General features: G+C 37.0%; 1 protein-coding gene across 1 annotated transcript in view; it reads left to right on the top strand.

The window, feature by feature from the left end:
• Nucleotides 1-14,057, top strand: part of STARD10 (StAR related lipid transfer domain containing 10) — a 686,474-nt gene that overhangs the window by 560,032 nt on the left and 112,385 nt on the right. Inside the window, exon 4 of the mRNA XM_044073027.1 lies at nucleotides 6,943-7,060. Coding sequence (XP_043928962.1) covers nucleotides 6,943-7,060 — 118 coding nt within the window. The remainder of the gene's footprint in view (nucleotides 1-6,942; nucleotides 7,061-14,057) is intronic.

Here is a 14,057-nt window from a genome sequence, read left to right on the forward strand (position 1 = left end):
TAGGTAAATATTTATGTTTATGGGTGTTGGTTAGGGGCTTTAGTGTATGCCAGTGTGTGTTGTGACTGTGATGTGTGTGTGCAAGGGGGAATGTAGGTGTGTGGTGGTGTTTTTGTGTGTTTGTGTGTGTAGTGCGACCTTGTAGTTAGCAGGGAGTACAGCCCCCCACATGGCAGGTGCAGGGTGGCTTGCCCCCCTTCTTGTATGTAGTATAGGTTTGTGTGTGTTAGGGGAAGGTGTGTGTATGTGTATGTGTGTGATGTATGGTTAGTGTAGGATTTGCGATTTTAAAATTTGTGCTTCTGAGGTTTCGGGATTGTAAGGTTTCGACTTTATGATCTCAAAATTCTGAAATTCAATATTTCAGGATTTCGGGATTATAAAGTGAATTATATATATATATATATATATATATATATATATATATATATATATATATATAGGTAGATAGATATTTAGGGAATATCAAAGTGGATGAAAAAGACGCTTCTTTCATCAGACGTTTTACTGCTTCAGCTGGTCACTTGAAATAATTAACTGCTACCCTTCTCTAAGCAGATCATCTAATAGAAATAAACTCACCAATGCTGATTTCTTTGGGAATGCTTTGCCAGCCACTTCAAAATGTTTGCTGACATCATTATCAACATAACAAATCATACAGTTCTTTTAGCAAGTTTGCATAAAAGATACTCCTGATACTGACTGAGTGTATTGCACTTGCTATGTGGTTCCTCTAAGCTAAGCAGACTGTGCCACAAATGACCCAAGTATATATAGCAATCCAAGTTTTGGAAGATTTGGCCAGGCAGGAAGGGACAAAACCGTGAAGCCATTATAGCAATGGGAAGCAGTCTGGTCCACTGTGATGTCATCACCTTCTGCTAAAAGAAGCACATGGCATTCAACTGAAATGACTAAGGGTGAGTGCCTGGCATCAGTCAAACCAAAGATGCAGTTATAATAATGGGGGACTAAGTTAGGCTGAGAATGACACATCCAGAGAAGTAGTCAAGTTAAAAAAACAAAGTAATAAGTTAAAATGTGCTTCCTTTGAATGTTTTCTCAGTGCTGTTCAATTTTAATTTCCAGCCTGGACACTATGTTGAAGGTATGGAAAATTTTTCCCTTTTGGAAAGAAGATACCTCTCCTATAGGATGTTGTGAGATGCTAAGTCAAGTCAAGAAATGAGGAACAAATAAGTGAGAGCAGCTTTTGAGGGGCCCTGAAAGTGAGGTCTGAGAGAAAAGGTATACTGAAAGTATACTGTGCTTGTACATGCGTTATAGCCTCACAAAATGATCCCTTTAAGACTGGTGTCAGCATGGCCTTCTTAAGTGATGATGGGAACATGCTGGTGCTGAGAAATTGTATTGCTTTTTTTACCTGATAAGTAGGCAAGTTTGTTGACCCTTTTCAGAAATTACCTGGGATTAAGAGCAGTAAAGAAAACAATTTACATACGTAAAAGTAAAGTATTAAATGCATTCATGTACATACTTCATAGATGCAACAACTTATTCAGTCATCTACAACAATGACTGAATGTAAAGAATTGATATAAACAGTTGGTATGACATAGAAGGAAAATTGTTATATAAAATTAGTATATACAGGAATACAAAACAATATCATTTTTTTATCATAGGTGGTAAAGGACCAGTATTCTTCATAGGTGATGAAAGAAATATCATATTAACACAGGGTTAGAACATAAGCGAAATCCACAGGCATTATCCATTGACATGGCAACATTTGCAAGCAATATCTGACATGAGGTGATTTATAAACATGTCTTTAAAGTTGTTAACTGTTTCTTGACTTTTGATTTCATAAAACAGATGGCTACAGGTTGCAGGTCCCAGTACTGAGAAATATTTTTCTTAATGATATTTTGAGTCAGAAATAATTGTATGCTGAGCTATGAAGGTTGTATGCGTTACCTTGAAATAGTAGCTTGATTTTTCAAGGGGAGGGTCAGTAGCCTTGTTTCAAGACTTTGAAAATTAGTGTGTTAAATAGAAAGTCAGCCATATTAGTGATGGACACAATTTAGTTGTTTTCTAACAAATTCCAGAAATTGAGTACAGGGTCAGCCATATGGATAAATCTACATATTTTTGTTCTCTGCCATTTGAATCAAATGGTTGTTATGAGCAGAGTGGAAAATGAGGAATAGGAGACCATATTCTGATTTAAGTAATAATACATTTTGGCACTGCTTAAACAGGCTTTTGGAGAGAGTAGGTGAGTAATCTTTTAACATAGACTCAGTTGCATTAAGAATATAATGATTACATAATTTTTGCTGTAAATGACAGAGCTGGTTCAAGGCATGGAGGGATAGAGGGATAAAGACCCGACTGCATCCTGATGATGTAGATGGTATGACCTTTGTGATCCTTTATGGTAAGGAAAGGATTTTAGGGGAGTTTCCTTGTGTTGGTGAAGGTCATGACATTCATGACAGAGGGGAGCAGTCTTATTCTTTACAATTTGGTAAATCTGGTAAATAACTGAAGCCTAGCTTTACATTCATTCAGAAAAGTTTAGTAACATGCAAGTCAAGAGTGTATCTTATAAAACATATACTTGAAAACAGAGATGCAAATTCCATATAATAAAAAGCATGAAACTCATACTCAGACCATTTGACTGAGCTGCATATCAGCAGCACTACAGCTTCTGTGGCCATGCCAGGAAGGATTTCACTGCAGTAGTGCAGACGGCTATCATCTCACATCAGTGATAAATAGAAGTCTTCTGGATAGCAAGATAGACTTTACTGCGCAGCATTGTTTTCCACCTGAGACATTCCCACCTGTTGGTTTCAGATAACTAAGGTTCTTTTAGAAAAAAACATTGCCTTTGCCTTTTTATTGGTGAAAAAAGGCATAGGGTGATAAAATCCTGACTGCATCCTGATGATTCATGTTTGCCTAGTGACATAGGCTCTAGTAAGAATATTCAGAGAAGGCCACCATCAGCTCTCCTATCTTATGCAAAAGCTGGATTCTTGGCTTGCAGAACTGGTGGCACCTGCAGCAGTATAAGTGTATTCCCCTAGCAAAGGGACTTGAGTGCACATGCTGCAAGTAGTGTACTACTTTATCTGGAGACTATGCATATGTGGTAGAATGCACATGCTTTATGAAGGCAGCACTGTATTTAGCATGCAAGACATCCTAAGAGGGGTTAGAATAGTCCATAGAGTCTGCAGACTTTCCTATCCCCTAGCAACTGACAGTTGCCTTTGTGGAGGAACAAATGGGCTGATAAGGCTCACTGCTCAAAGATTAAATGGGATGGAGTGATCTCACCTAGACAGGTGCAGTCTGACTCTTACCTTCACTGAAGGAAACATTGAACTAATTGGGTTCAGGAATGGAGATCTATTGGGATGATCCTGCAAACCCACTTAAAAAATAAATCTACTCTACAATAGGTTTTTCAAAGATGGTGCAGTGGTTCAGTGGTTAGCATTGTGGCCTCACAGCAAGAGGTTCTCTGGTTCAATTTTTGGCTGGGGTGCCTTCTGTGTTGAGTCTGCCTGTCCTCCCTGTGTTTGTGTGGGTTTCCTCTGGGTGCTCTGGTTTCCTCACATGTTATAAAGACATGTGTCTGGAGTGTTTCTCCCTGGGCCCCTGCTGAAAATTGGCTTGTTCCAAGTCGGACTTCCCTGGTAAACAAATGTTAAATAAATTAATAAATTCTTTCAGCAAGCAAGACCATCTCCATCTACAGTCCATTCTTTGCTCAGCTGTCCTTAGGCCAGATGTACACAATGTGGGACAAATGGATCATGAGCGATAAGGCCTTATTGCAGGCTAAGACAACTGATCAGATTGCAGATCAATAAAGGCCATGTAGCGCATGAGATTTTGAGCTCTGTGTGTGTGTGTGTGTGTGTGTGTGTGTGTGTGTGTGTGTGTGTGTGTGTGTGTGTGTGTGTGTGTATATGTGTATATATATATATATATATATATATATATATATATATATATATATATATATATATATATATATATATACACATACATATATAGTTATTAATTGGAGGACTAGAATTCTCCACAGTCCATTTTCCATTTTTAGCCATAACCTGAGCTCATTGAAAAGCACAGTAGCTCTTGATGTCCAGATATGTTGGGTCATGGATGTCTTCAAATATATATATATATTGACAATAAAAAGAAATGTTTATGTTGAACACGTTAAATGAATCAGAATTAAAGTCATCAAACTCATTATGGGAACAAGTACAAAATGCTATGTCAAGACAGAAAATGTCAGATGCCGTGAATACAACTTATCTTTTTAGTACTAAACTTGGCCCCTAAAATACAAAAATGAATTATACAAATAAAAAAGTCATCCAAAGAAATATTCTGCTAATTGATCATATAGCCAAACAGACACTGGAAAACTATGCACAGTACAGAAAATAATGCCATAAGCAAATGAAGTAGTAAATCAGGGTAAGTGCATCCATTTCTAAAGGCTAATATCCCTGGCCATGAGAGCCAGACAAATTCTGGGTTAAACTATCAAAATTAAGTAAGCAGTAAATTTGTTGAGTAATATAGTCTATCACACACACGCGCGCACACACACACACACACACACACACACACACACACACACACACACACACACACACACACACACACACAGACACACACACACACACATCTAGACTCAATGCATAACACTTTCAAACATCTTAGAAGTGGAAAACCAAATATGGTACTGGAAATCCTGATATCATAAAGATGGTACAGATTTAGTTTTTTAAGCAAACTCACTAATCATCTTTAAAGAATTGATTTCTATATTATGCATAATATACCCCACCAGTATCATAATCCAATCTACAGACTCGGATTTAGTTATTAATAAGCAGGGCAGTATTTTGTGTATTTTAAAACATGTACCCCATAAAATTGCTTTCCAAATACTATCCAAACAGTCCCACTTAAAATCATAAGAAGCAATCCATTCCAAGGAGCAAAAGGCAAAGCTTACACAAAATTGAAAATGACAGTCAGTAGCTTATAGACCATAACAAATAGGCCAATAAGTAATATTGCATAAGTGTTGTGCTGTGAACAAACAAACAAACAAACCAAGCCATTCACAGCTCATTCAATGCCTGTAAGACTTACAGAATTCTAGTAGATGTCCAATTTCCATAAAACAGAACATGCAAAAATAGCAAAACAGAGGTGTTATATTGTAGTGAAATAGAAGTAGTCCAAAGCAAGACATACTTAATGGCTGATGACAGCATCTGAATAATGTGTACTCTCTGAGGACCACCACTGCATGTCAACACTTCAGAAAGGAGAACTTAGCTTGGTTAAAAATAATGTATCATTGTACCATCCGTGCTGACATCAGATAAATGTGTGTGACATCTATAGGTATGCTCTTCAAGACTTCAGGGAAAAGTCCATCGTGAGCTGTAAATGAATTCAACCCTAAGTTTTCTTTTCTGGCTACTCTAACCAGCGGGCACTTTATGAAACTTTCATTTCCTTGCCTTGGAATCAAAGAAAATGAAAGGCCACCAACCTAGTTGGCCTTTTGCTCTATTTAGAGTAAGTTTCTCCATTAGAAAACTAGCTGGAGAGTTTAAGGGATGCTCAGACTTGATCTTGGATGTTTTTGAATGAAGTGGATATACAGAATGCAGGGCCATCAGGGTATGGCACTGATTGACATGTGTGCAGAACAGTGTTTATTGAAAAATATTCATTGTAGGGGAGCAAGGGTTGAACCTTGAGACACAGCAGCTGATGCATGGCAACTGCAGTAGATAGTACAGTTCTGTGTTTAACATGAAAAAGCCTTCCACTATTGTTTTGGGCTAGTTGTTATATAAAGAAATCTTGTTTTTCTCATAAGGGTATAGTACCTCTTTTTTTTTTCCTGGAACTTTAGTTGCTTTGCTACATCTGCAAAGAAGGGAACTGAGAACTGACCGTAGATACCCATAACACTATATCATTGACCATGTTTCTTGCTGACACTTTTGTAATTAACTGTATTATACATTATATGCAAGTCATGATTGAAATCATATTGGCTGATTGCTAAGTGTTGTCAGCATGACTGTGCCATGTTAGGGAATGAAATGTCTTATTATGTGTGCCAGCACTACAGTACAAGCAACATTTTGGCAGTTGTCTAGAGTAAGCATTTAAACTGTGCTTCAGCCCTTTTGGTGCAGGTAAATGAGGTTGTTGAGGCTTTTAACTTCCTTTTTTGCATGTGCGTTTTTATCTGTAACAGAAAAAAGGTGAGTTACAGCTGAACTCTGTATGATTAGAGCTGTATGTTTGAAATTTCAATATTAATAAAGAGAATTGCTCATTTAGGAAAACCATGGCTAATTGAACATGATTGTTCCATTTTTATGATCCCAAGTTGTTATAAGCTAAGAAGAATAAATATGTATTCATTCTATTACTATCTTTTACCTTAGCTCTCTACTGTGGAAGATACCATAGCAGCAAGATGTACTCATTTGTAAATGAAAGAATCTGTAATATCACAGTCCTGTAGCTATTTTATTGCCTTCTTTCTGCCTTAGAATACATTTTTACCAAAAGGCAGATACAGACTGCATGGACTTCTGCTGGAATAACCTGTTTAGTGAGGTATATTTGCTGTAGCCTAAATCAACTGCAGTAATTACTTCAGTGTGCCCTAATTGCCAACATCCTACTGAAGATCACCCAGTTAAGGTAGTGGTCTGTCGCTAATGCTGGGAAAAGGAACATACTGATAATTCTAAAGAGCAATTACAAAGAAAAAACAACGGGGAAAGCAGTTTGGAACATAATCCAATGATTAAATGATTAGCTTTGCTCACTCTGACTTTTAATGCACTACCTTTTCTTTGTGCCCTCAAGTCATTTTTTCTTCTTTTTCATTAGAAATACCCACCGAAGAAGGATTTGGTCAGGGCTGTGTCCATTCAAACTGGCTATCTGATACAGGGTAATGGAGCCAATACATGTACACTTACCTACCTGGCTCAGGTGGATCCCAGAGGTAATACATGCAGTTTTGTTGCATTGAATTCTTAGAAATCATGAAAATTACTTCATGGTGTGTAGTGTGGTTTTACCTATCCTGTAATCAAACCTTGTTAACTTGGTTAATATAGGTAAATCTCTTGTAATACCTGAAAGGTAAAATGACTGAAACAATGCCATTTATTGCATTATTTAAATATTTGATTAAATATATAATAAAGAAAAAAAAAATAACAACAGAAAGTAATTTGTGTAAGTATACTTGCATATAAACAGCAGTATAATATACTGTATAATTTCTCTATTTATTTTACTTATTTTACTTTGTTTATTCATGTCGTGACTTATTGTTATCTGTTTTATGTTTATTTGTGTGATAACTTATTAACTCTGTAGCTTCATATAGCTATCTAATCACAAAAAATAAAAGGACTTTACAAGGGTATGTCTCTCCAGAAAAAAATATTTTTCTTGTTCTGTTTTTTTATCACTGGTATTTATAAAACTTGACGATTTTGTATACTATCTGTTATGTTGCAGCAGTGTTTAATGTTACATGGATAATGTCACAATAGAATGTAGAAGTGCTCAGGAGTCTAGGGGCATCACCTCAGAATGTAACTGTATGATCACAACTTTGTAGAGTATTAACTCACTGTGTAGGCTGCCATGACAAGCTTTAGATTTAATGAGAAAAAAAATTCAAAAACACACATGTTCTAAGGAGGGATACTTCTGTGACCTTTCAAAACTGGTGGTAAGTATATCCCAGCCAGTCTAATTGTTGGAAAGATGCTACTTCTCTGACATTTTGTAACTTCCTGTGAGTACACCCCCATAAACCATTTTTCTTATTCATATACAATTATGAAACTGATAATCAGCCTCATAGTTAACCTTCATATGTACAGAAGTTACACTGGTGAATGTTCGTTATCATCAGTCAACATCTTGACAAGAGAATGTTCCAGAGGGCAGGGCTAACTTTATGCAACAGCCTAGGACACCGTCCATGTAAGGAAGATTTTTCCATATTTATTTATTTTTTGAGCAATAAAATACAGTTTCTTTGCCCTAAAAACTAAATAAATACAATGCCCTGATAAAGGAAAATGTTCCCACAGCATGATGGGTGTCCCGGGGGAGGTGCTCCATTTGACTTGGCTGTTCAAGTCAAATCATTATGCTAGACTTGAATATTGTGTGGACAGGGAGCAGAGAGCTCACACCATCAAATACAGGCATGAAGCCAAAGCATTCAGGTGAGGATTTTCATCAATGTAACTCATTCTGTTTTTTTTAAGCATGAATTTTCTTATATCTGGCTTTGCTGATTGTACTAAAAGGGGCATTCTGCAAAATCCTTGAGAGTTGAGAGGAATAATGTGAGGTAGGTGAGGCAGAAACAGTGACAGTGCAGGAAGTTGTATGTTATTTTCTGCAGTGATGCTGGCAGTGATCAGCTAGGTACTTTGTGCAATATTTCTGGCTTCGAGTTGTGTGCAGCAAATTGGGATACTTTATTGTTATGTGGCAACTTGTCTGTGTGGTATGGACAAAGGTGAAAAGTATTACATGACCATCAGCAGTCACTGACTGTTGGGTGGAGGGGATGTTGTTGGCTCAATGAAAGTAACTGTCACTGACCCTCTTAGCTTTTGCTCACTCTTAAGCAGTCACTGTCAGGTTTTGCAGGACTAGTATGCATTTGTGTGAAGGAATATGGATTCCTTAACTGAACACCTGATATATAGAGATATTTGCTGGGGCTGTCTACGGAGGAGAATGACTGACTGCTTGCTGTTGTTTGCTTATTATTCTGGCTTTGTAGGACTAGATTGATTTATGTGAAATAACTTGGAATACTTTAATGTGTGGCTAGTATACATCTTTGAGAAGTAAGATGTACTACTTAAATGAACACCTGATTTGCATAAACTCAGTAAGTATAATTGCTGGGGCTTTTAAAATACAGAAAATTACAGTTGTTTACTGCCGTATCCTTATTATTCTGTCCTCAAAAGAACACTGTGATTTGTGTGAAGCAACTTGGACTACTTTAAAGTGTGCAAAGTGTTTGGTTTAAATAAATGTGAATTGTATTACATGGCCTTCCTCTTTTATAACAACCCAACATTTGAATTGAACATAGACATATCTGTAACGGCTTGGTGGGGTTGTATGGATGAAAGTAGTGGCCCTTCTCATTAACCTGTTCAGTTTAAACAGTTAGTAATCTCTCAATAAATAAATAAATAAATAAATAAATAAATAAATTAATAAATAGTTAAATAAATAAGGAATAAAATGTGTTACAGAAAACCCAGACCGTCAGTGCTTCTGCGTGGCTGGTGACCCTCATACATTTTGACATGGGCTTAATAATGGCCTCTGTCCTGAACCCAGTCTAGTCTACAATCAGCCCTGCTGAGGAATGTATACAAGCAGTTACTGTAGGTTGTGTAGGGAGCTGGCGATGATGCCATTATTTCTTTAACTTTCTTCCCAAACCTCAGAGGTCACTGTCTTGTGATGGGCTATGGACAGTGTGGCCATTATTTCTTCAACCTTATAGGTTCATAGGAGTTTACTAGGCTAATAACCACAAGGGCTTTTTAAGCCTAGCCATGCATCCCAAATCTCTGATAAGTTCTGATGCCCTTGATAAACGTAAGCAGGGGTATGGAAGATGAAACATTTACAAGCAGGGGCCTGGGAGATGAGCCATTTATAGGTTGCCTGTGCCATTAGAGACATAGGTGCCAAACCAGGGAGAGAGTTGGACAGAGGATCACTAAGCTTGTGCAGGAGCAGTGTACTATTTAAAAGTAACAAGTTGGAAATATTGCTGTAATTATTACTTTTTTTCATTCAGATGCATATATTATAATTATTATAAGTGGCAATATTTTGAGGGAGCGTAAAGATGCATTCGGTTTATATATGTCTGACAGCAAATACATTCTCTTTGTTTTTTTCAAGTTTGTGCAAGTCTGACATCAGAAGAGTATGTAGAAGGTGGCTGTTATTTGTGGGTAGGGGTGGGAAGGCATGTTATATATAAATATCACAGCATCAATTTTAAAGTCATGAATATGGCCATTTTAACCTTAATGTTTACCCTAATTTATCACCAGGTGGGAACACACATACTTTTTTAAGCTGGGGTAGGGAGATAGGTACTATTTCCAGATATGATTTATGTTTCATTACAAACATTTTTCTTTGTTTATTGTGCACTGCTATTTGATCAATGTTTGAGCTTAAGCCTTGGACACAATTAATTTCTTCCTGAAATAAAAAAGTAAGATCGAATTTCTGTTCTTATGTATACCTTTTGTTCCTGCCATCATTGCTTTAAAGGTTGTAAAAAGCTCTAAAATGCAGAACACCTGTAATCCCATAATCTCATGGCATCTAGGTGCTTAGTGGCCTCTAGTCCCACAGCGTACTTTAGTTATCTCAATGTAATCTTGATCAGTTAGGGTGTTTGAAAGGAATCAGAGAAAAACAAAGCTGAAGAGCAAGAATGAATTTCTCTCCAAATCAGATTTTTGTTCATGCCATTTCTGGATGAAAAGGTATTTAAAAATACAAAATGTATCTCAAAGCATCTAAAGTACAGTCTTGCATAATTAAAATATGTTAAATGAATGAATGAATGAATGAATAAATGCAGGAAAAAATGAAGACTAAATCAAACTATGAGAAAAGTTTAAAAAAGTAATCTGGAGGGTGTAGGTAGGTCAAGATAGGGGGCCACTGGGTGACTCAGAAGATGCTGTGGAGCCCTTTTTCCCTAGGGTATGCAGAGTGCTTTTCCTTAGGGCACCACTTGACCTAAGGCTGGTTGAGGGCTTAGTCTCTTGATGTTCAGTGTCTGAAATTAGAAAAAAAAATATTCCATACAGATGAAAACTACAGGTGTAATCTGCATGAATGGCTGTTGTACATTGCACAATGTCAGAAAAAAAGTTAAACCATTTATTTTATTTATAAGTATAATTAATTTTCACTAAGGATATGCAAACTTGGAGAATTTTATGTTAAGTAAGGTGGTACTGTGGGAAAGGTTAAGACAGGGTGTGGGCTAACAATAAAATGGCTACATTTTTATAAATGTTCTAATGCGGTATAAACTACAGTTGAAGCAGTTCTGTACTTTTCTGTGCTGAGTGCAGTCTGCACAATCATGAGTAGTCCTCAGAACATGTTTTGTTCTAAAATTTTAAATGGAAATTGGAAATATGAGTCACTCATGCCCCTGAACAAACCACTTTCAGCAAAGACCAGGTTGCCAGTGAAACATACACAGATGTGGACACTCACACATATCCAGAATTATCAGCTCTACTTACATAAAATTGACTGTTCAACAACTGGATATTTGTATTTTACTCATCATAAAATGCTAAATCACAGAACAATACATTCCTCCAAACCTAACTTGATACTGTCAACCACAAACTTCTCTGCCAAATGTTCCTGGCATTTTGTTATTCTCTGATATTAACTCTGCTTTTATACAAGTTCTTTGTCATAAGGTTTTATATGCAAGATGTCATATGGCAGGCCCTGCTTAATAATGTTGTTTCCCAGTGATCTCATATGCGAATCCTTGACTGACATGTCCAGTCTTATTCAGTTATTTGTATTCACTTGTTACCTAGATATAAGTGTGAGGCATAAATGGTACTCCAGGATAGTGTCTGATTAAAAAACGTGCTTAGTTTGCAACTGGACATGGAGGCAATTGAACACACTACCACATGTTGTTTATGGCTAGCACTGTAGCACATAAAACTGAGACTATTACAAACTTCATTATGTGACCCAATCTTTGCCTTCCTCCATGGTATGGACTTCTGTTTAATGGAATCATTGGAAGTTGAATTAATATGCAGGTATGTAAAGTGTTAATTTTTTCTGTTCTGTTCTGTCAGCCTTCAGAAGGTACTGCAGAGACAGGGATGTAATATGTATAGTATATTAGTGAGTTTGACATTACAGGACAGTATGGAAAGAAGTAATTGTGCTTTTTAGAAAAACACATGATCAAAATCTATTTTGAGGTTTCCTGGACTAGGGGTGTATGTTTAACAGCGGGACTTCACTGAAGAGCATCTTGAAGATGCAACCAGTTATTATTTTTATAAAATAAATAGCATTACCAGGCATGTAACATATGCCAGGTGGTTTTACAGCATCTGCAGTGCTGCATTTTGTCAATGATGAAGAATCATTTAGCCTAAGCAGTACTTTGCATGCCTGCCTGAGTTAGGTTCATGTACCAGCTGCCTGGTTAAGAATGACAGCACAACTGCAGAGACTGCCTAATCTGTCTGCAAGGCTTAGCAGAGTTGAGGTCTGCGTTTTTATAAAAAGCACAATTACTTCTTTCCATACTGAGCTGGAATGTCAAACCCAGTAATGTATAATAGATTTTATATCCATGTGTCTGCAGTACCTTCTGAAGACTGACAAAACAGAAATAAAAACTAACACTTTACATATTGCACACTACTTTTATTGTGTGTGTGTGTGTGTGTGTGTGTGTGTGTGTGTGTGTGTGTGTGTGTGTGTGTGTGTGCGCATGCACGTGCACGTGTGTGTGAGTGTGCATCAAAAGAATACTTTGTATTTAATGTGACACACTGTTGTTTTTTAAATAATATAATTTCATTGTTGATGATAAGACAGTCACAGTACACATTTTTAAAGTATGGTGATCTTACGATCATATTCATTTACTTAAGTATCATTTATGAAGCAACATCTTGTTGCTTTCAAATTATTTTGACACATTTAACTGACGCATATTGTGATGAAGTCCCACTGCAGGTATCCAGTATAATTCAACATTAGGACAAGAACTTAAATATCTCCCACGTGTCAAGACTGACCAGTGAAACAACCAGTAGCTCTACCCACAAGTGAAACAGTGATGCCTTTGATCAAGTGCTACTTATAGATAGATAGATTATCAAAGGATTTCGTCACTCAAAAAGTTGCTTAAGACTTGGTGGGGAGGGTTGTCATTTAGTTGTTAACAATTCTGCGGTCAGTGAGTTCTGTAGCACAAGCAACCTCGTATCTTTAGAAAGAGACTAATTTCCTGCATTCTGTAACTACCTCAGTGTATGTAGGTGACTGGAGAGTTTTTTCAGCAAAAAGAGCAACTACAGTTATATAGTCATGCTGACTACAAGGTCTAAGCAGCTCACTTGTGGAGTACTCCAAGAGAAGTTTAATTATTATTTTTCCAGCTTAGAGACTCACACAATAGTCTTGACTTGAATTTGGAAGGTTGTTGGCAGTTTTCTGGTAGCATTATCACTTTGAAAGAGTAAAATAGAGGATTATGAGTGGATCACCAATCCAACCGACTTATTATGTGTTCAAGGCGTGGATGCCAAGAAATTCTTCTTTCAAGGGTGAAGCCTGAGAGGTGAATGTTGACATTCATGTTGACAACACATAGATTATGATCAAAGACCCAGTCATAATTCTGTGTAGTGCATTGAGCCTCATCTGCTTCTAGTACTACCAGTTACAGAAAAGAATTTGCTATGTGTTTTTGCCAGCTTTCAAAGTCATACAGCACTTAGTGAGCGCTGTCAGAAAGGCAGTGTAACACAGTCCCTTATGTTTACACTCGCCTTCCATGCCTCTCAGCTGTCCACATTTTCACAGAAAGTCCTGATTTTTGCCTCATATGTTTGGTCTGTTCCTTATAACAGCCATGGTTTTTGAACAAATTACTGAGAAATTAATTTATAAAATAATGATATACATTTGAGGTTCAAACTTGGCATCCTTCAGAAAATGCAGGTGAACATGCATCTTGTTATTCTAACAGGAAATCAGGACACATTACCAACTGACAGCACCTAGAAAGAAATATTTTATTCTGCCACTGTCCTTTGCTGGTCAGTAGTACTAGCACATTTTACTGCCTAGTGCAAGATCCAACCTTAACAATTTAAGCAGGGGGTGCTTAACATTTGTTAAGG

The sequence above is a fragment of the Protopterus annectens genome, chromosome 5.part1 (assembly GCF_019279795.1).
Source record: "Protopterus annectens isolate FY-2018-M chromosome 5.part1, PAN1.0, whole genome shotgun sequence".
NCBI lineage: Eukaryota > Metazoa > Chordata > Ceratodontiformes > Protopteridae > Protopterus > Protopterus annectens.